This window comes from Macaca mulatta, chromosome 1 (genome assembly GCF_049350105.2).
Source record: "Macaca mulatta isolate MMU2019108-1 chromosome 1, T2T-MMU8v2.0, whole genome shotgun sequence".
In the NCBI taxonomy this organism is placed as follows: Eukaryota; Metazoa; Chordata; class Mammalia; order Primates; family Cercopithecidae; genus Macaca; species Macaca mulatta.
The window spans coordinates 232,278,699-232,299,543 of NC_133406.1; the positions used below are offsets into that span (position 1 = coordinate 232,278,699).

Consider the following 20,845-nt stretch of genomic DNA (forward strand, 5'->3'; position numbering starts at 1 on the left):
GTCTGGTGTTCTTTCTGATTTGCCACCTGCCTGTAGTATATTCCCCTCTTCATTTGACTTTTTTAAAACTTTAGATTTTTTGGATTCACAGAAAGTTGCAAAGATACCAGAGTGGTTTCATCTTTTGTAACTGTAATATGATACCAAAACCAGGAAACTGGCATTAGTAGATTGTGTGCATGTAGTTCTGTGCCATTTTATCACATGTATGGCTTTGTGTAACCACCACAACAATGAAGAGAGAGAGCTATTCATCACTACAAAGCTCTCCCTTTATGGTCACACCGTCAGCGTCCCTTTCTCTCCCCACCATCTCTTAACACCTGGCAATCACAAATCTGTCTCCATTTGTGTAATTTTGTCATTTCAAGAGTATTATATAAATTGGCCTTTAATTTTGATAGGTTTTTCTCTTTCATCATGACTTTCAAACTTAAAAAATTTCTTTTGATCATTTTGTCTTGCTTGGGTGTTTGAAATGAACATAGAACCAAAATAGGGAAAGGGATATGAATTCTCATCGTTCTGTTTGTGATTAATTGTATGATTTTGGTTCAGTAACTTAATCATTCTGCCATATGGGAGCGTGATTGAGAGCTCTGACTTTGGAGTCAGCTGACCTTGAGTTTGAATCCTGATTTCTCCACTTATTTGCTGTTTAATCTTGGGCAACTGCATAACGTCTCTTGGCTTCAGTGGCCTGACCTGTACACTTACTACAATAGCACCTATCTTTCAGGGTCGCCTGTAAGATTAGATAAGAAAATAAATGGAAATTGCTTTGCTTGCAATACCTGGTACATAGTAAACATTCAATGGATATATTAGTTGCTTTATTAGTATTAAAATTAGTATTGTTATTATTACCTATGGAGATACTTCCTCATAGAGTTGTCATGGAATAATGAAATAATATATGCCCAGCATAGAAAGCACTTAGTAATTGATAGCTAGTATTATTATTTTGCTTGTGCTTGTTATGTAACTATAATACACCTAGATTTTTTTTTTTTTTTTTCTCTGAGATAGTCTTGCTTTGTCCCCCAGGCTGGAGTACACTGGTGGGATCTCGGCTCACTGCAACCTCTGTGTCCCGGGTTTAAGCAATTCTTCTGCCTCAGCTTCTTGAGTAGCCGGGATTATAGGCGCACACTACTGCACCCACTGCCACGCTTGGCTAATTTTGTATTTTTAGTAGGGGCAGGGCTTCTCCATATTGGCCAGGCTGGTCTCGAACTCCTGACCTCAGGTGACCTACCCACCTCTGCCTCCCAAAGTGCTGGGATTACAGGCACGAGCCACCACACCCCGGCCTACACCTAGATTTAAGATAATGTACATGAAAACTTTTAAGATGACGATAAAGATAGATGTGTGTGTATGTAGCATTATCCAGGACATGACTTGCATCTTTGGTTTTTTAATTCATATGGTAGTATTCTTTATCTGACCTGGCTAGGATTCATACTGCCTTTGGTCTGGATTTTTCTTCTGAAGTTGATGACCACCCTGGCTTTTACTAGACTTACTTTGTTTTTGTTAATTCAGCAGCATTGTACATCCAAGCAGAAACCTCTTTAGTAGCTATGTTTTTTTGTTGTTGTTGTTGTTTGTTTTTTGAGACAGTCTTGCTCTGTCACCCAGGCTGGAGTGTAGTGGCATGATCTTGGCTTACCGCAACCTCTGCCTCCCAGACTCAAGCAATCCTCCTGCCTCCGCCTCCCGAGTAGCTGGGACTACAGGCGCCTGCCACCACGCCCGGCTAATTTTTGTATTTTTAGTAGAGCGGGGTTTCACCATGTTGTCCAGGCTGGTCTTGAACTCCTGAACTCAGGTGATCCGCCCACCTCAGGTGAGCCACCATGCCTGGCCTATTTATTTTCTTAAAGACACAGTCTGGCTCTATTGCCCAGGCTGGAGTACAGTGGCATGATCATAGCTCACTGCAGCCTCAAACTCCAGAGCTGGAGTGATCCTCCTGCCTCAGCCTCCTGAGTAGGTGGGATTATAGGTGCATGCCACCGTGACCAGCTAATTAAAAAAACATTTTTTTAGAACCTATTGCCCAGGCTGGTTTCAAACTCCTGAACTCAAGCTATCCTCTTGCCTCAGCGTCCCAAAGTGCTAGGATTACAGGTGTGCATCACCATGTGTAGTGCTATGTTGTTTTGAACACAGGATAGAAAGAGACCTGAATTTCTGTGAATAGCAATACTAATATGTCTGTTAATATCAAAACATTAATTAAATGCCTTAATACCTAGAAATGAGATAATACTGTAGAGCACCTAGGGCAGATAGTAAGTGCTGAAATGTTAGCTACTGTTATTATTAATCAAAGAAGAAAGCTGGCATCTTCTAGATGAATTTTAGCCTCGAGGACTTTCTGAAGTTAAGAATGTGCCATAATCAGTGCTTCTCAGAGCATGGCTTGTGGACCTCATTATTACTATTATTGTTATCATCATCATCATTTTCTTTTCTTTTTTTTCTTTTTTTTTTTTTTGGGCAGAGTTTCATTCTTTTTTTACCCAGGCAATGGCGTGACCTTGGCTCATGGTAACCTCTGCTTCCCGAGTTCAAGCAATTCTCCTGCCTCAGCCTCCCGAGTAGCTAGGATTACAGGCACACACCACCTCGTCTGGCTGATTTTGTATTTTTAGTAGGGACGGGGTTTCACCATGTTGACTAGGCTGGTTTCGAACTCTTGACCTCAGGTGATCCACCTGCCTTGGCCTCCCAAAGTGCTGTGATTACAGGCGTGAGCCACCTCGCCCAGCCTATTATTATTTTTTAATCCCAAGACTTGGCTTCCGGACCTAAAAGTCTTCTGCCCTATATACCAAAAGACAATAATTGTCTTGAGGAGTAGCCTTGGTTCCGTCGAGACATTTGAGTTAGAAGCGAAGCTAGCCACTTTTTTCATGGAATATCAGTTACTCTTTGAAAGAACAACTGACAGACAAACTGTGGCCATTCAGACGTGGGCATTTGGCAGAAACTTTCTTGAAGATGAATTAAGTGAGCTTCTTATTTCAAGGAAAACACTGATATTACTTGACAAGGCTAAGATATAAACTTTCAAGTGAAAATTAGAATTTTGAAAAGCTTGTACTCACCACTGTGAGCCTGACAGCTTCTCTACACTGAAAGGCATTTCTTATGAGATAGGTGATATTAATATGTTTTTTAAAAATACTGTATAAAGAACTGGTTGATATTTGAAAGATCTGCAGAACTGAGTAAACTGACATTCTCCATAAAACCAATGCATGACATTACAAAATCACATCTGAGTAGAAGATCCATTCATTCAAAGGCAAGACAGACTAACAGATTTCGGAGTAGCACAATCCAAAGTCTACTGATGGGCTTTTAGATTCACCTTGTGTATACATCTTTAAGAAATGATTACTTGTTGAGTTTTTGGTTTTGGTTTTGTTTTGTTTTCTTTTCTTTTTGAGACAGAGTTTCACTCTTATTGCCCAGGCTGGAGTACAATGGCACGATCTTGGCTCACTGCAACCTCTGCCTCCCAGGTTCAAGCAATTCTCCTGCCTCAGGCTCCTGAGTAGCTGGGATTACAAGCATGCGCCACCACGCCGGGCCAATTTTTTGTATTTTTAGTCGAGACAGGGTTTCACCATGTTGGCCAGGCTGGTCTCGAACTCCTGACCTCAAGTGATCCTCCCACCTCGGCCTCCCAAAGTGTTGGGAACTTGTTGAGATTTTGGTGTAGTATCAAAAAGGCTGTTCTTCCCTTTTCTAATAACATGGCTGTGTTAGGCTGGATTATCTTCATATAATTTAACCATAACAATATATTGCAGCAGATTGAATTGAAAAGTAGATAGGAGAAACTGTCTTTTGTATTAAGTCAAATATTAATGAGATTTGCAAAAACATGAAAGAATGCCTCAGTTTTCACTAAAGCTTTTTGCTTAAATGCAATTACTTTTTATAAGAATATGCATATTGTTATGTAATGGGCTTATTACTATTTTTTAAATCAATAAATATTTTGAAAGTTTTCAAAAATTTGGATTTCTTGGGATGTTCAGTAATTTTTATTTTTATTTTTTGCAATAAGCTTTATTTCCATTTTGTCCAAAGCTTGGGAAAGGGGTCCAGGGTAGTGGCTGGAGGTGCCGCTTAGGCAGAAGCCCTGAACTTTTAGAGAGGCTCCTAAAAGGTTGCTGGGCTCTGTAGGCTCCTAGTGGTGATTGAGGGTGAGTCTTTTGGAAGAAACACTTACCCAGCCCAGCCTGGGGAGGTTGATCTGGTAGTCGCCGATCTTCTTGTTGAGTTTCACCTCCTCATCTAGGAAGTAGCTCTCCAGAAGTCACGGAGATGGGGGTCTGTGCAGGCAGAACTCAGGGCCTAAAGATCGAGGGTCTGGTTCACGTTCTTCCCCAGGGCCATGGTGACTTCCATGGCACCCAGGGTTTTTACCCCCACTCATTTTGAGATGGCTTCTCCACATCCTGGAAATGGGGGCCAATGCCACACACACATCTTCAAAAGACACTCTGTACCCTGAAGCTTCTCGGTAGGCCAATTCATGGAAGAAGTCACCTGTGCCTCCCAGAGCCACATCATTATGGTTTAAATAGAAGCCCAGAGAGAGATGGGTGTAAGAAGCCCATAGATGCAAATTGACCAGGTGGTTGATGGCGGCCGCTACCTTGATGGGATAATTCTGATGAATCCAAGAGCTCACGGTTGGTCAGCAATGAGGTGCTAACCACAAAAACAGTGGTGGCTGGTCCCAGAAGCAGGAGATGGCCAAGAAGAAGGGTCCTGGAGGTTGCAAATGGAGAGGAGCTTGGAGGGCGGTGGGAGGCTGGAACAGATGGAGTCCCAGGATGTGTGCTGTCCAAACATTGTTGAAATGAGACAGATTCTGGGACCACCAAGATACACTCCAGTAATTATTAAGAGTGTAAAAGGGTACAGAGACCTAAAAGTTTGAGAAGTGTCGTGTTACACAAAATGTAGTCATTGCATCAAGATTGCAATTGACAGTTAAGAGTGTTTCCTACAAGCTGTTGATATTATGTTTAAATATTATTAATGAGTGAGGTATGAACCACAAAAGGTGCATTCAAGAAGGGGGCAGTTCACAGACTCACTTTGCACCTGGCTGCAGCCTCATGGGCGTGCTTTTTCCATGTGCCAGGGAAACATTCTGGGGCGTTGTGGCTGCCTAACCTATCAAGGGTGATGCAACTGTCTCGGGATACAGGATTTAAAAAAAAAGAAAAAAAAGAGGAGAGCATTGTGGCAGCAGGGGAGGGATACTTAGTTCAGTAAGGAGGATTCTGATTGCTCAGTGGATCCAGATATAGCTGGATGCTGGCACTTCCCCACCATGTGTACTTCTTGTCTTTCATCTTCAGTTCATATTCTGACAGTTTTTCTGTCAGATGCATCAAGCTTTCTCTAATGGGGTGTGTTGCTATCTACCTCTTTATATCTTGGACCTAAAAAGTACTTTTGCCATTTATTCTGTATTTTGTAACTCTTGCATATAGTAGGTTAATGCCATTGTCTGCACCTCAGATCCTACCTGCTGAAAAAGAACTTTGTTGTATTCCTTGCTACAGAATCCTGATATTTAAAAGTTACATACAATTTAAAAATACTTTGTTGCAAAGAGGGATTTTAAAATAAGCTTTTAAGAAGGTTCCTTATTTTATCTTGGTTTTCATGTTATAGCCTACTTATTAGTACTCTTCCCTGATACAAACTTAAAAGAAACAATTTTCAAGTCTCTTAAGATGGCCCAATACATTTTTTGTCTCATTTCTGTTAGTTTAATAGTAATTATCTACATCCTATTTTTATGGAAATACGTGACATATAAGTAGTTCTAGTCAGCCGGGTATTGGGGAGTTTGTTTCGTTATCATGGCACATTGGGTTTTTTTAGCTAAGTATGACAATAAATTAGCTTATTAAAATAAAAATGGGGTTGGGGGGTGAGTCGTGGTGTCTATAATTCCAGCACTTTGGGAGGCTGAGGTGGGGATCCCTTTGAGCCCAGGGTTTTGAGAACAGACTGGGCAACACAGCAAGACCTCATCTCCAAAATAAAATAAAAATGGAACAGGAATGTTTTTTCTGGAATTATCAAGGACTTAACAGTGCAGCCATGGTATGGAAATGATATCCAACCACTGGAGAACTCTAGAGTAACAGACCTTCTGGAAGAACCCGAAGGTTGAGCTGCAGGCACAAGTTACTGAATGGGCTATGGCTGAAAGTTTCTGAAATGATACATTCTGGCTAGACCTGCTTGTAGGCAAGAAAGCGTTTGGAAAGTATTTAGAACTTTTGGCAGCTTGTTTTGCTCACAGCTAGTTAGAAAATAGGGACAAGTTGGAAGGGAAATAGTGGTAACACTGACTGCTTGCTTGTTTTTCTTAAAGAAGTGCTCGTGATTAAAATAACTTGGCTGATTTGATTCCTCTACATACCTCCTAAAGATACAGACAGACAATTAGGGAAATCTGGGCATAGCATACACCTGAATATTAAGAAATTGCTAATTATTATATGTTGTGATATATTTGATTGTGTCCAAATCCCTTATCTTTGGAACCTCCTAAAACAGCTTCTTCCATTTCCTGTATAAACCTATGAGAACAAACCATCTTTTAGCTTCTTTTTTCCACATGCCATTCTCCTAATGAAGAAATGAAGATGATTTGTATGATGAAGTCATCCCACATGCAAGCATTTCCCCATCACCACCCCTCCCTTTCAGCCTGCCACCTCTGCATGCTTTCATTTTTACTTGGAAAGTCCTCTTTTTTTTTTTCCTGCTGCTAGGCCTGTTATCTCCTTCTGTGTCTCCTCTTGAAGCCTGCCTCATTTTGGTACCTCCCCTTCACATTTTTGTACTGTGTCTTCTGAAGTGTCTTATGTTGATTAATACGGGCATCAGCCTGTTCTGGTGTTTTGGTGCAGATGCTGCCTCGCCAGCTGGAGGCTTGTAAGATTCTTGAGGACTGGACCACCACATTTCTCCTTCTTTCTCTTCTTCTTCTTCATCATCTTCTCCTTGTCTTCCTCCTCCCTTTCTTCTCTTCCTTCCTCCTCCCTTTCTTTCCTTCTTCCTTGTCTTCTTTTTTTCTTCCTTTGTCACATTTACTACCACCTTTGCCCAAACAAGATTATTCGTGAGAAAATGGTTGGATTAAAAGAAGAAAGTACTGGACCCAGGTGCCCTAAAGGAAATAACAGCTTTCCAAAATGTATTTTTAACAATTTCAAACATAGTGGGTATGGCTATCAGATCCATGAGAGAAAAACAAGGGCATGTGCCTCCTCTTGGGCCATCTTCTTTGACACTGTTTTGTTTGTTGCCTTGTTTATAGACAGGGTCATGCTCTGTTGCCCGGTCTGGAGTGCTGTGGTGCGAACATGGCGCACTGCAGCCTTGACCTCCCAGCTCAAGGGATCCTCCTAACTGGGTCTACGGGTGTGCACCAGCATGCCCAGCTAATTTTTAATTTTCTTATAGAGATGGGGTCACTTTGTGTTGCCCGGGCTGGTTTTAAACTTCTGGGCTCAAGCGATCCTCTCGCCTTGGCCTCCCAAAGTGCTAGGATTACAGGTGTGGACCACTGTGCCTGTCCCTGTTTGCTGCTTTATCCCAACACCTAGGACAATTCCTGGCTTATAATAGGTACTTAAATATTTGTTGGTTGGATGGATGGATGGGTGGGTGCTTGGGTGGGTGGATGGATGGATGGATGGGTGGGTGGATGGATGGATGGATGGCTCAGTCTGTGTCCTAGGATAAGTTTTCTCATTTGTATTTTATAAGGCTTATGGTAGGGCACCCTGAAATGTTTTGAAAGGAAGAAATGTGTGACTGGAATTGTACTACAGGAAAGTCCATCTCTCTGAGGCATGAAAGAATGATGGTATAGGGGCTGGGTGCGGTGGCTCGCGCCTGTAATCCCTGCACTTTGGGAAGCTGAGGCAGGTGGATCCCTTGAGGGTCAGGAGTTCGAGACCAGCCTGGCCAAACATGACAAAACCCCAAATTATTAAAATTACAAAATTTACTGGAATTTACTGCTAAAATTACAAAAATTAGCCGGACATGGTGGTAGGCACGTGAAATCCCAGCTACTCAGGAGACTGAGGCAGGAGAATCAGTGGAACCCAAGAGGCAGAGGTGTCAATGAGCCAAGATCATGCCTTTGCACTCCAGCCTTGGCGACAAGAGCGAGACTGTCTCAAAAAAAGAACGATGATATAGGAAGGTTCTCATGAAAGGTAGCTGCAGTTCTTAGGATTTTAGAAGGAAAAGGTTTTAGAGGTGTGTGTGTGGTGGTGGGTGGTGTATGTATACAGAACATTAGAAGTAGTGGGGACGTTAATTCTTCCTCATTTTTTCCTCATTTATTTGAAGAGAATTACTTTTTTTGAAAAATGTGTGAATGTTTATGTCAAAACTATATTGTGCTAATTTAATCTGCTCTATTTCTGTTCCAGGAGGCTGAACAGTACCCAGGGTGAGATTCGTGTTGGTCCTAGTCATCAGGTGAGGTTCATTTTCATAGCTTCCTTAATAGATTTTTGTTTCTTACTATTCTGCTGGCACTTTATTCTGTTGAGCAGCATCTTAGAATGTTGTTAAGTGCTATAGGGAATTTTATATAAATACGGAGGTTTTGTTTTTTTTCCCTCAGATCACCACATTTCAAAAATTGTGATGAAATACATACATGAAGTAAAATTTACCATCTCCCATTTTTAAGTGCACAGTTCAGTAGTTAAGCACATTAATATTGTTGTGTAGCCATCACCGTCATCTATCTCCAGAACTCTTTCTATCTTGCAAAACTGAAACTCTGTACCCAGAAACAGTAACTCCATTTTCCTTCTGCAGCATTGGCAATCACCATTCTCCTTCCTCTCTTTGTCTTTGACTATTCTACCTGATAAAATACCTCATGTGAGTGGAATCATACAGTATTTTGTCTTTTTGTGCCTGATTTATTTCACGCAGCATAATGTCCTCACTGTTCATCCATGTTAATAGCATGTGTCAGAATTTCCGTCCTTTTTAAGGCTGAATGACCCATTGTCTGTATGTATCACAGTTTGTTTATCCATTCATCCATTGATGAACACTTGATCACATATTTTTATTTAAAACATTTTAAAGCCAGACGCGATGGCTCATGCCTGTAGTCCCAGCACTTTGGGAGGTTGAGGCGGGCAGATCACTTGAGGTCAGGAGTTCGAGACCAGCCTGGCCAACATAGCAAATCCCATTTCTACTAAAAATACAAAAATTAGCTGGGCGTGGTGGCAGGTGCCCGTAATCTCAGCTTCTTGGGAGGCTGTGGCAGGAAAATCATTTGAACCCGGGAAGCGGAAGTTATAGTGAGCCAAGATCATGGCCACTGGACTCCAGCTTGGGCAACAGAGCAAGACTTCGTCTCAAAAAAAAAAAAAAAAAAAAAGATAAAAGATGTTTAAAATCTCTTTTCCTGGCTGGGTGTAGTGGCTCTGGCCTGTAATCCCAGTACTTTGGGAGGCTGAGGCAGGTGGATCACCTGAGATCAGGAGTTTGAGACCAGCCTGGCCAACATGGCAAAACTCCATCCCTACTAAGAATAGAAAACTTAGCTGGGCATGGTGGTGTGCACCTGTAATCCCAGCTACTCAGGAGGCTGAGGCAGGAGAAATCACTTGAACCCAGGGGGCAGAGGTTGCAGTGAGCCAAGATTGTGACACTACGCTCCAGCCTGGGCGACAGACTGAGACTGTCTCCATAAAAATAAACAATCTCTTGTTCTTCAGCAGAGTCAAGATGGTTAGGACACTTTTCAGTCAGAGAGTTGCTGTGTCACCACTGTTGCCCTTTCTTATTTCGTCGCATTTACTACAGCTTTTTGGGTTTTGTTGTTGTTTTTACTTTTTTTAGAGACAGGGTCTCACTCTGTTGCCAAGGCTAGAGCACAGAGGCATGATCACTGCTCACTGCAGCCTTGACCTCTTCCTGGGCTGAAACAATCCAACCTGTCTCAGCCTCTGAGTAGCTGGGACTAAAGGCATGTGCCACTGGGCCCGGCTCATTCTCTTTTGATCTCAGTGTCAGTTAGGATGCTTTCACTGGCAGTACTCTGGCTCTGTTTCTGTCTCCCATGTCACAGCATCCTGATCAGGCAGGACTGGGGCTCTGCTGTGCTTCTCTGAGACTCTCTTGTACCCAGGTGGCCTCCATGGAGGTGGCGTCATCTTCAGCTCAATTCGACTAATTCTAAGATGCACTTTTTTCCTTCACATTTGCTCTCTGTGGTTGGACTTCATTGTATATTCTGTGGTGTGGTTATAATTTATTGGCTACATTTTATCCTTTCTCAATGCACATAAAATAACAGTGGATCTTACAATGAATGAAGTTCAGCAAGTGTTGAGAGGAAGAAAGAATTGGACGACTTTTGCCCTTAGGAGCAAGGAAAATTTCCCCAGCATGTCCCCAGTAGATCCACATATTGTTGCCATGGATTGGGTCATGTGTCTATTTCTAAACCATGAGGAAGGAGTTGAGGATGATTAGCACTTGAGTTGGAATGGATGCTGGGGAGTACACAGCTAAGGCCGTCATGTCTAAAGACATGGGATACAGGCAGCAGTGAGCCTTGGAAAGAAATTAAGAAGTGAAGGAGTTAAGAAGTGAAGTGAACACAAAAACTATCAGGGTCACATAGTTTATAGAAGATACTTCTCATCCCAAACCTGGGGTTATAACTAATACAGACGGAAAGAAGCTGCAGGAGGACAATGTCTGCTTGTGCAAGTAGAGTCTTTTGTTGGTGTGTTCCATTAGGTGGGCCTGACTGCCGCCTTGGGACTGTATTTTCCATCTGGGAACCTGGTACTCACCTAATGCCACTCAATTCCGTCTCCTATTCCCTACTTTCTCTTGCACTGTATTTTACTACCCATTTTTTCCCTCTCACTGTGTGTTTCCAGTGTCTGGAGATCTTTGTACCAGACTTTTCTTTTATAGATTTTTTTTTTCCTACCATGAAAGAAAATGTAGTTCCTAAGGAAAAGATGCTTACATTCTTGGAAAAGGAGCAAATTTACTGTGATTGGAGTTTTGTATACTACCATTTAAAATCAGATGTTTGGTTTTTTACATCAGATTTTTTTTTTTTTTTTTTTGAGACAGAGTCTCGCTATGTCGCCCAGGCTGGAGTGCAGTGGCCGGATCTCAGTTCACTGCAAGCTCGGCCTCCCGGGTTTACGCCATTCTCCTGCCTCAGCCTCCCGAGTAGCTGGGACTACAGGCGCCCGCCACCTCGCCCAGCTAGTTTTTTGTATTTTTTAGTAGAGACGGGGTTTCACCGGGTTAGCCAGGATGGTCTCGATCTGCTGACCTCCTGATCCGCCCGTCTCGGCCTCCCAAAGTGCTGGGATTACAGGCTTGAGCCATTTTACATCAGATTTTAAATGTATTCTGTGTGCTTCATTTTCGAAAAGAAATGTCTTGGAGCACCAAAAATAATAGAACTTTTAAAAAGGAATTGGCAACATTTACGTTTTTAAAGTTTTTGACTTTTGGCTCACGCCTGTAATCCCAACACTTTGGGAGGCCAAGGTGGGCAGATCATTTCAGCTCAGGAATTTGAGACCAGCCTGGGCAACATGGCAAAACCCCATCTCTACAAAAAATACAAAAATTAAGTGGGCATGGTGATGCATGTCTGTAGTCCCAGCCACTCAGGAGACTGAGGTGGGAGGATTGCTTGAGCCTAGGCGGTTGAGGCAGCACTGAGCCAACCATTGCACTCCAGCCTGGTGACAGAACCAGACAGTCTTAAAAAAAAAAAAAAAAACAACCTTTTTATTAGGGGAAATTAACCTTTTTATTATACTAACATATACAAAAGCAGGGAAAGAATAATACAATGAAGTCCTTCTCTTCATTACTCAGCTTCCACAAGTATCAAATCCTCGTCAAACCCATTTCATTTATTCACCCTCACAGCTCTTCCTGCTGTTATTTTAAATATCTCACAATACATCATTTTCCTTGTAGATGTTCCAAAGATAAGGGATTTGGACACAATCAAATATATCACAACATATAATAATTAGCAATATCTTAATATTCAGGTGTATGCTATGCCCAGATTTCCCTAATTGTCCGTCTGTATCTTTCTCTGTTTCTTTATATTTTCATAGTTCAAATTAGAATCTAAATGAGAGCCATTCATTACAGTTGGTTGATACATCTCTGGCCGGATCTCAGCTCACTGCAAGCTCTGCCTCACGGGTTTACGCCGTTCTCCTGCCTCAGCCTCCGGAGTAGCTGGGACTACAGGCGCCCGCCACCTCGCCCAGCTAGTTTTTTGTATTTTTAGTAGAGACAGGGTTTCACTGAGTTAGCCAGGATGGTCTCGATCTCCTGACCTCGTGATCCGCCCGTCTCAGCCTCCCAAAGTGCTGCGATTACAGGCTTGAGCCACCGCGCCCGGCCGATACATCTCTTAAATCTCTCCTAATTCACAGGTCCTTCCCCCAGTCCCCCAGTGCATGTGGTAAAGAAGCTGTTTCATCCCGTAGGGTATTCTATAGTCTAGATTTGGCTGATTGCATTAAATTTGTTACCTTGTTCTTTGCACGACTTGAGAATTAGTAGTTAAATCTAGAGGTTCGGCCGCATTCTAATTTGGTACCCTGCCTTCCGGAAAAATGCTTCCTGGGTGGTGGTATGTACTTCTGCCAGGAGGCTCAGATGTCTCTTTTTTAATTGTAATTAGCAGCCACTGATCATTTCTTTCTTTCTTTTTTTTTTTTTTTTTTTGAGACAGAGTCTTGCTCTGTTGCCCAGGCTGGAGTGCAATGGCACAATCTCATCTCACTACAACCTCCGCCTCCCGGGTTCAAGCCATTCTCCTGCCTCAGCCTCCTGAGTAGCTGGGATTACAGGCGCCCGTTATCACGCCTGGCTAATTTTTTGTATTTTTAGTGGAGATGGGATTTCACTATGTTGGCCAGGCTGATCTCGAACTCCTGACCTCATGAAACACCCGCCTCAGCTTCCCAAAGTGCTGGGATTACACCCGCCTCAGCTTCCCAAAGTGCTGGGATTACAGGCATGAGCCACCATCCCTGGCCGCCACTGATTGTTTCTTAGATCCATTATTTTATTAGGGATTTCAAAACAGTGATATTCTAATTCTACCATCCATTTATTCATTGTACAAATAAAATGAAACTTCACCTTTATCTTTCAATGACTACCAGTGGATTTAAGATTATTTTTTAATCTATAATGAACTGATTAACGTTCCTGCTGTATTTGTCCTTTTCACTTAATCCCAGTAGTTTTTGTCCTTTTCATTTAATCCTTTTTCTCTGGTAAGACATGATTTTACTGCCTCACCTTATACATTGTATTCCCTAGATCTGGAATTAAACTTGTCTCAGAAGAGCCCTCTTTTGTTGTAGTGGGAAGTGGTATTTATATACTGGGTGCTGGGGTATTCATTCTTACTGGGTTGGTTGCTATTTCGAGGCCTTTTCTGTAGACAGAATAGGAAATAGGTGTTTTATTTTCCTACTTTCTTAAAGATAAAATACATTATAAATTTATACTGATATATCCAATTCAAATTCATATTTTTATATGGCCTTTATACTAATTCTGTCCTTCTTTTATCTCTATCTTTATCATTTTCCCGTGACTCAAATCCTATTTTTTAATGACACCAACAAAATTGCTTATTTGCTTCAATTCCATAATGTACATATAAAAGCCTAGAATAACAATAATCACACTGCTACAAACAATATGCTTATTGAAAACAGTTTAGTATTGCATTTTGTTTTGTATATCCTGCCAGGGCTGTAAAAGCAAATTAATATATCTTAGAGTTACTTGAAACAGTTCCTAGAGTAGAACCAGCTGAATTGTTGCATTTCTTTCCATTTGGTTTACAGTTTTAATGAGATTATTATTATTTAAGCTTCTTGTTTTCATTCCCTCTGCTCCTTCTTAGATAAATAATAACATAATATACATCCTTTTTGCCACCTTTCTTTTAACAAGATATTCTTGTGTTCTCCTCATAGCAGTATATAGAGCTCCTTCTCATTCCCTTCTGTAATACTGTTTCATAGAACTCCATGTATGAATGTAGCAGTTTATTCATCTAATCCCTATTAATAGGCATATGAGTTGATTGTCCAGTCATTTGCCATTACATGTAATGCTGCAGTGAATAGCCTGTGCATATGGATTTTGATGTTTTTGCCAGTGTATCTTGGGGCTATGTCCCTAGAAGGGATGGCTGACTTAGAGGACAAGTGCATATATAATTTTGAGGGTGTTGCCACATTCCCCTCCATGGAGATTGTATTGGTTTGTGTTGATACTAGCAACTAATATGAGTGCTAATTTTTTTCATGGCTTTATGTATTGTCAAACATTTGGAGTTAAGTCAGTATAACAGATGCAAAATTGAATATGTGCCATTAATTTGCATTTCTGTTGTCAGTGAGGTTGACTCATCAGTTCTTATGATTAAGAGGCATTTTTGTTTCTTTTTCTGTAAACTGTCAATGTAGTCCATTTTTCTCGAGGATGGAGAGGGAGCTTGGTCCTGCTCACGGTAATAGTACTTTTTGAGTAATTTAATGGACATTAGAGAACTGCTGTGCCCAGTACTGTACTTGGTGCTGGGGAAGCGGAGCTCAGTAGTAGTGTCAAAGACCTTTTGATTCCAACATTTGTTGTGGTATTATTATTATTATTATTATTATTATTATTTTGAGACAGAGTCTTGCTCTGTCAGCCAGGCTGGAGTGCAGTGGTGCAATCTCAGCTCACTGGAGCCTCCACCTCCCAGGTTTCAGGTTTCAAGCGATTCTCCTACCTCAGCCTCCCAAGTAGCTGGCACTATAGGTGTGCGCCATCATGCCTGGCTAATTTTCGTATTTTTAATAGAGACGGGGTATCACCGTGTTGGTCGGCTGGTGTGGAACTCCTTACCTCAGGTGACTCGCCCGCCTCAGCCTCCCAAAGTGCTGGGATTACAGACGTGAGCCACCGCGCCAGGCCCATTGTGTTTTAATTTTATCCTACTATTTTCACTATATATTAAGCAGAACTAATTGTGACACTCAGTTTGATGTTATAGAAGTCAATACTTAACCAAAGAAGAACATCCTTGCTTGGAGAAAGTCAGCTTGATACACATGTAGAGGCCTGGAAGACAGCCTGTAAAGCTGTGTGGGTGCTCATGGCTAGCCTGAGAGCCACATGATGTTTTGCTATGCAGTTGCCTCAAAAACTTGAATAACCGACATTTAAAACCACAAGCTTTTACATAAAAGTGAAGATTTCTGGAATTTGGAAAAAGATGGAGGATGTACACACACTGGTTCCCATTCCTGTGTGACAGCATTCCCTGGATGGGGCAGTTCTATCTCCATTTCACTGTGGTCCACTTCACTCTTGAGTACTTAACACCTGCACGTCCAGGTGGGGAGTCACTGCCACACATAGCTGTTCAGCACTTGGAAGTCCAGATTGGGATATGGCATTTTGTTTAACGTGACTACTAGAATATTTAAAATTAAATATGTAATTCTTACTTTATTTCTATTGGATGTTGCTGGCTTATCTTCAACCTGCTGCATTCACTTAAATTTTTTGCCCAGGCTTTGTGTACCATGGAGCTTTATCAGACTGATGTGCCCATGTTCATCATTTGACAGGATGAGAACATGAGTATCTTGCAAATGTCTGACTTTTCACAGGTCTCTGCTGTTTATGGTGGTCATGGCACCTGCTTGCTCTTGCTCTGTCCCAGCAGAGTATGGTTGAGAAAATGCCACGGGTATTTGAATCTGATGACTTAGAGTCTTTTTGGGGAGCACTGTTGCTCAAATATTTTTAAAAATTCTTTTTATCGAGGTATACTCTATGTACAGCGAATTGTTTGAATCTTATGTGTGCTTTTCAGTCTGCCCTGATGATTCGTATCAAGGCACAGAACATTTCTGTCATCCCAGAAAGGTCCTTCCTGTTCCTTCACAAGCAATTCCTTTTTCTGTAAAGAAGTCACTGCCCTGATTTCTGTCACCACAGGTCAATTCAACTACACTCACATACCCCCCCACACATAATTTTTTTTTTTTTTTTTTTAAGAGGGAGTCTTGCTCTGTCACCTAGGCTGGAGTGCAGTGGCACAGTCTTGGCTCATTGCAAGCACTGCCTCCCAGGTTCAAGCGATTATCCTGCCTCAGCCTCCCAAGTAGCTGGGACTACAGGCACGTACCACCACACCTGACTAATTTTTGTCTTATTAGTAGCAATGGGGTTTTATCATGTTGGCCAGGCTGGTTTTCAACTCCTGACCTCAGGTGATCCACCCTCCTCAGCCTCCCAAAGTGCTGGGATTATAGGCATGAGCCACTGTGCCCAGCCTCAACTGTGTGTATATATATATATATATATATATATTTTTTTTTAAATTTAATTTAATTTTACTTTATTTTATTTTTGAGATGGAATTTCACTCTCTCCCAGGCTGGAGTGCAGCGGTGCAATCTCAGCTCACTGCAACCTCCGCCTGCCGGGTTTAAGCAGTTCTCTACCTCAGCCTCCCAAGTAGCTTGGATTACAGGCACCTGCCACCATGCTTGGCTACTTTTTGTATTTTTAGTAGAGACAGGGTTCCAGCATCTTGGCCAGGCTGGTCTTGAACTCCTGACCTTGTGATCCACCCACTTCAGCCTCCCAAAGTGCTGGGATTACAGGCCTGAGCCACCGGGCCTGGCCTCAACTATGTATTTTAATGTTAACTTTAATACTCATCATTTTTTGGTATTGACCATGACTTATATTGCTCTTGAGTGTCTTAAGAGTAACACTTTTCTGATAGGATAGCTCACTTAATTTTTTAGCAAATATCCTTAGGTGAGATATCATTATTTGCATATGTCTTTTTTGTCAGCTTGTTATATTGGAAATGTACGTGCGTTTCCCTTCTTTATCAATAGCTGTTACCGTGTAAAGACATTATTTTGGTTTTTTTTGTTTATTTATTTTATGCATATGTGTCTGCTTCTGTTTTACTCTTGGTATCATGCTGGCACTGGTTTGCTCTGACACTGTTAAGCAGATATTAAACAGTCTATTGTGAAATCTATGGTGAAATGATCCTGACATGTGAAATAGGCAGTTTAAATGACTCATGGTTTTGTTGTTATTTTTCTGCCATCCAAGGAAAGAGGCTTAGTAAGACATTGTATCTGTTCCTAAAGACTGTTTATTGAGATAGCTCTTTATGATTAATACATGCTTCTTGATTGTGACTTACTCATCCCTGTCTTACAGGCCAAACTTCCAGATCTGCAACCATTTCCTTCTCCAGATGGTGATACAGTGACCCAACATGAGGAACTGGTCTGGATGCCTGGAGTTAACGACTGTGACCTCCTTATGTACTTGAGGGCAGCAAGGTAATAGGAATCTACCCCCATCGTGCTTTCTGAATTAGACCATCTGAACTGTATAGGCAGTAAACTTTGCCTTTCCCCTGAGATTTTATTTCTATATTGGGCATTCTCTGACTTTAAGTTTGGTTACACCCTCTGTAATCAGGACCCTGGTTCTTCTTACCAGAGAATAATTTTTTTCATGATGAAGTAATGTTTTTCTTCTTGATGTTTGCCCCACATCAAATTTTGGAACTTTTCAAGATGAAAACAGCTTAGGCCATACATAGAGTTATCAAAACCTCTCAATCCAGTTGAGTACTTGAGTCATTCAGCTCATCTTAAAACCCCACTACAGGGGGGTGGGGATGAGGGGAGGGAGAGCATTAGGACAAATAGCTAATGCATTCAGGGCTTACAACCTAGATGACGGGTTGATAGGTGCAGCAGCGCACCATGGCACACGTATAGCTATATAACAAGCTGACACGTTCTGCCCTTGCATCCTGGACCTTCAAGTAAAATGTAAAACAAAAACAAAACCCACTACAGATTTCATGTTCTCTCTCTACTTTGTGGCTGTTCATTAGTGCCTGTCCTGAAGTTGACATTTTTGTGTCTTGCCTACATGAGAACATTTACCTGTGATCACCTCGTAGAAGTTGCATAGAACATACAAATGCCTCAGATGCAGAGACAAGTGTGAATTTGCTCCTCACACATCACAGAGCAGGCAGGCAGACTTTATATGTAGTGATTCTGGTCTTGGCAGCATCAATAGCATGCAATGACAACAAAAACACGAAAGCAAGGATTAGGGCATCCAAATTCTAGCCCTGGCTGGGTTTGTGGGTTTCTTTTTTTTTTTCTTTTCTTTTTTTTTTCGGTTGTTACTTGTTTTGTTTTTTTGAAACAGGGTCTTGCTCTGTCACCCAGGCTGGAGTACAGTGGCACAATTATAGCTCACAACAGCCTTAACCTCCTGAGCTCAAGTGATCCTCCTGCCTCAGCCTCCTGAGTAGCTGGGATTATAGACACATGCCACCATACCTGGCTATTTTTAATTTTCTGTTGTTGTTGTTGTTGTTGAGATGGAGGTCCTTGCTGTGTTGCCCCAGTTACCTGGCTGTTTTCTAGTCAATGGTGTTGTGCATGGTGGCATTCAGTAGAGATGAGAATGTGTAAGTGGAGTGAATGACTAAGAGGTTTTATCTCTGGTTTTTCACCTTTTTTTTTTTTTTGAAGATAGGATCTCACGCTGGAGTGCAGTGGTGTAATCACAACTCCTTACAGCCTTAACCTCCTGGGCTCAAGTGATCCTCCCACCTCGTCCTCCCCAGTAGCTAGGACTACAGACATGCACCACCATACCTGGCTAATATATTTTTTAAAGTTTTTGTAGAGATGGGGTCTCTCTGTTGTGAGGGCTGATTTTGAACTCTCTGACCTCAAGCAGTCCTTCCATGTCAGGTTCCCAGAGTGCTGGGATTACAAGCATGAGCCATCACACCCAGCCATGATTTTTTACTTTTAATTCACTTAAAGGTAGTTGATATGCAGAATGAGAGGAATTAAGTAAAATTTTAGGTGACTTAATTTCACGTGTTTTCTGGAGACTTTTCTTTCAGAAGATTGTCATCTACTGAAATATTGTGGCTCATAGATTTAGATTCTTCATGCTCTCAAATCTAAAATCTTAGTACTGATAAAGCATGAGAAGAAACAATACAAATGGATCTGACTAAAAGTAACATATGTATTTCTCTGTGAGTGAAGAGGAACTTAAATTTATTTTTGGTCTGGGTGTGATGGCTCACGCCTGTAATCCCAGCACTTTGAGAGGCCGAGGCGAGCGGATCACCTGAGGTCAGGAGTTCGAGACCAGCCTGACCAACACTGTGAAACCCTGTCTCTAATAAAAATACAAAAAGTAGTTGGGCATGGTGGCGTTCCTGTAATCTCAGCTACTCGGGAAGCTGAGGCGGGAGAATCCCTTGAACCCTGGAGGTGGAGGTTGCAGTGAGCCGAGATTGCGCCACTGCACTCCAGCCTGGGCAACAAAGTGAGATTCCATCTCAAAAAAAAAAAAATTTATTTTTAAACACGAGCAGAGGCAGGGCTGGGAACTGGTTCATCATGCATGTAGTAATGGAATTTGTTCTGGGCTGGAAATGTCCCCTGAAAATTGAAGGTCTAAGTCTCTGTCCTTATATTGCTATGTACTAATGAAGGAAAATCCTTTTCTTCTGAAGGAGCATGGCGGCATTTGCAGGGATGTGTGATGGAGGCTCTACAGAAGACGGCTGTGTCGCAGCCTCTCGGGATGACACCACTCTGAATGCGCTGAACACAGTAAGTCTTTTGAAGTCATCCTGAGTGGGAAGACACTTCTTTTTCCCCTGAACTGGCTGTAGGGAATGTGTGGTGAGTGCGGAGCGTGAAGTCGCCTGCAGACTCAGGAGTGAGTTGTGGTCTTGGCTGTTGGGTGCCTTGGGGGCTCCAGGCCTGTGATGTGGCACCTCCAGGTTAATTTCCTAATCTGTGTCTGTGCTACAGGTTTGAGATGATTCTCAAATGAGATCCTAATAATAGTACCTGATACTTCACTGCGGCTTCACAAAGCCAAGTACTGTGCATAGAAGATCTTGCTTAATCCTCACAACCCCCTCTAGGTTCTATTTTTATTTTATTTTTTATTTTTTGTATTTTTTGTGATGGAGTCTCGCTCTGTCGCCCAGGCTGGAGTGCAGTGGCGCGATCTTGGCTCACTGCAAGCTCCGCTTCCCGGGCTCCCGCCATTCTCCTGCCTCAGCCTTCCGAGTAGCTGGGACTACAGGCGCCCACCATGCCTGGCTAATTTTTTGTATTTTTGGAAGAGACGGGGTTTCACCATGTTAGCCAGGATGGTCTTGATCTCCTCACCTCATGATCCGCCCCCTCGGCCTCCCAAAGTGCTGGGATTACAGGCGTGAGCCACCGCGCCCGGCCTCTAGGTTCTATTATGACCTTTTTAGACATAAGGAAATAAGTTGAGAGAGATTAAGTCACAATTTAAGGTCAACCCCCAAGATTGGAATCTAAAAGCTGTGCTTTTGTACTTCACTGTTTCTGAGACAATGTATTTATTTTAAAGCACATGGAGGGATGGGAAGAAGCTAAACTTTTTTGCATAAACTTGTTTTTTATAAAATATACTTCAGAACATGTTAATATTTTACATGACTATGAAATGTTTTACAAGAATAATTTCTAAGAAATTAAAAGTAAAATCAAATAAATGAGGCTAATGTTACTGAGTTAGTTGCGTGACATACCATCATCATTACTCATCTGCTTTAATCCCGTTATAAACACACAGC

At 41.9% G+C, this 20,845-nt stretch overlaps 1 protein-coding gene, 1 long non-coding RNA gene and 1 other non-coding gene across 24 annotated transcripts in view; 2 read left to right on the forward strand and 1 right to left on the reverse strand.

Moving 5' to 3' along the window:
- Positions 1-20,845, forward strand: part of RERE (arginine-glutamic acid dipeptide repeats) — a 469,651-nt gene that overhangs the window by 310,509 nt on the left and 138,297 nt on the right. For all 22 annotated transcript variants that reach the window (XR_013413051.1, XR_013413057.1, XM_077988803.1 and 19 more), the window contains 3 exon segments: positions 8,511-8,559; positions 17,386-17,510; positions 19,739-19,838. Coding sequence is in view for 20 of the 22 variants with exons in the window: in XM_077988803.1 (XP_077844929.1) it covers positions 8,511-8,559; positions 17,386-17,510; positions 19,739-19,838 (274 nt within the window). In the remaining 2 variants the exon portion in view is untranslated.
- On the reverse strand, positions 1,875-8,559 carry LOC144336621 (uncharacterized). Its single transcript, XR_013408600.1, has 2 exons — positions 7,988-8,559; positions 1,875-2,693 (listed from the first exon to the last, which is right to left on the reverse strand). It is a non-coding gene; the product is annotated as an uncharacterized LOC144336621 (long non-coding RNA).
- On the forward strand, positions 5,123-5,247 carry LOC114675140 (small nucleolar RNA SNORA77). Its single transcript, XR_003726242.1, has one exon. It is a non-coding gene; the product is annotated as a small nucleolar RNA SNORA77 (small nucleolar RNA).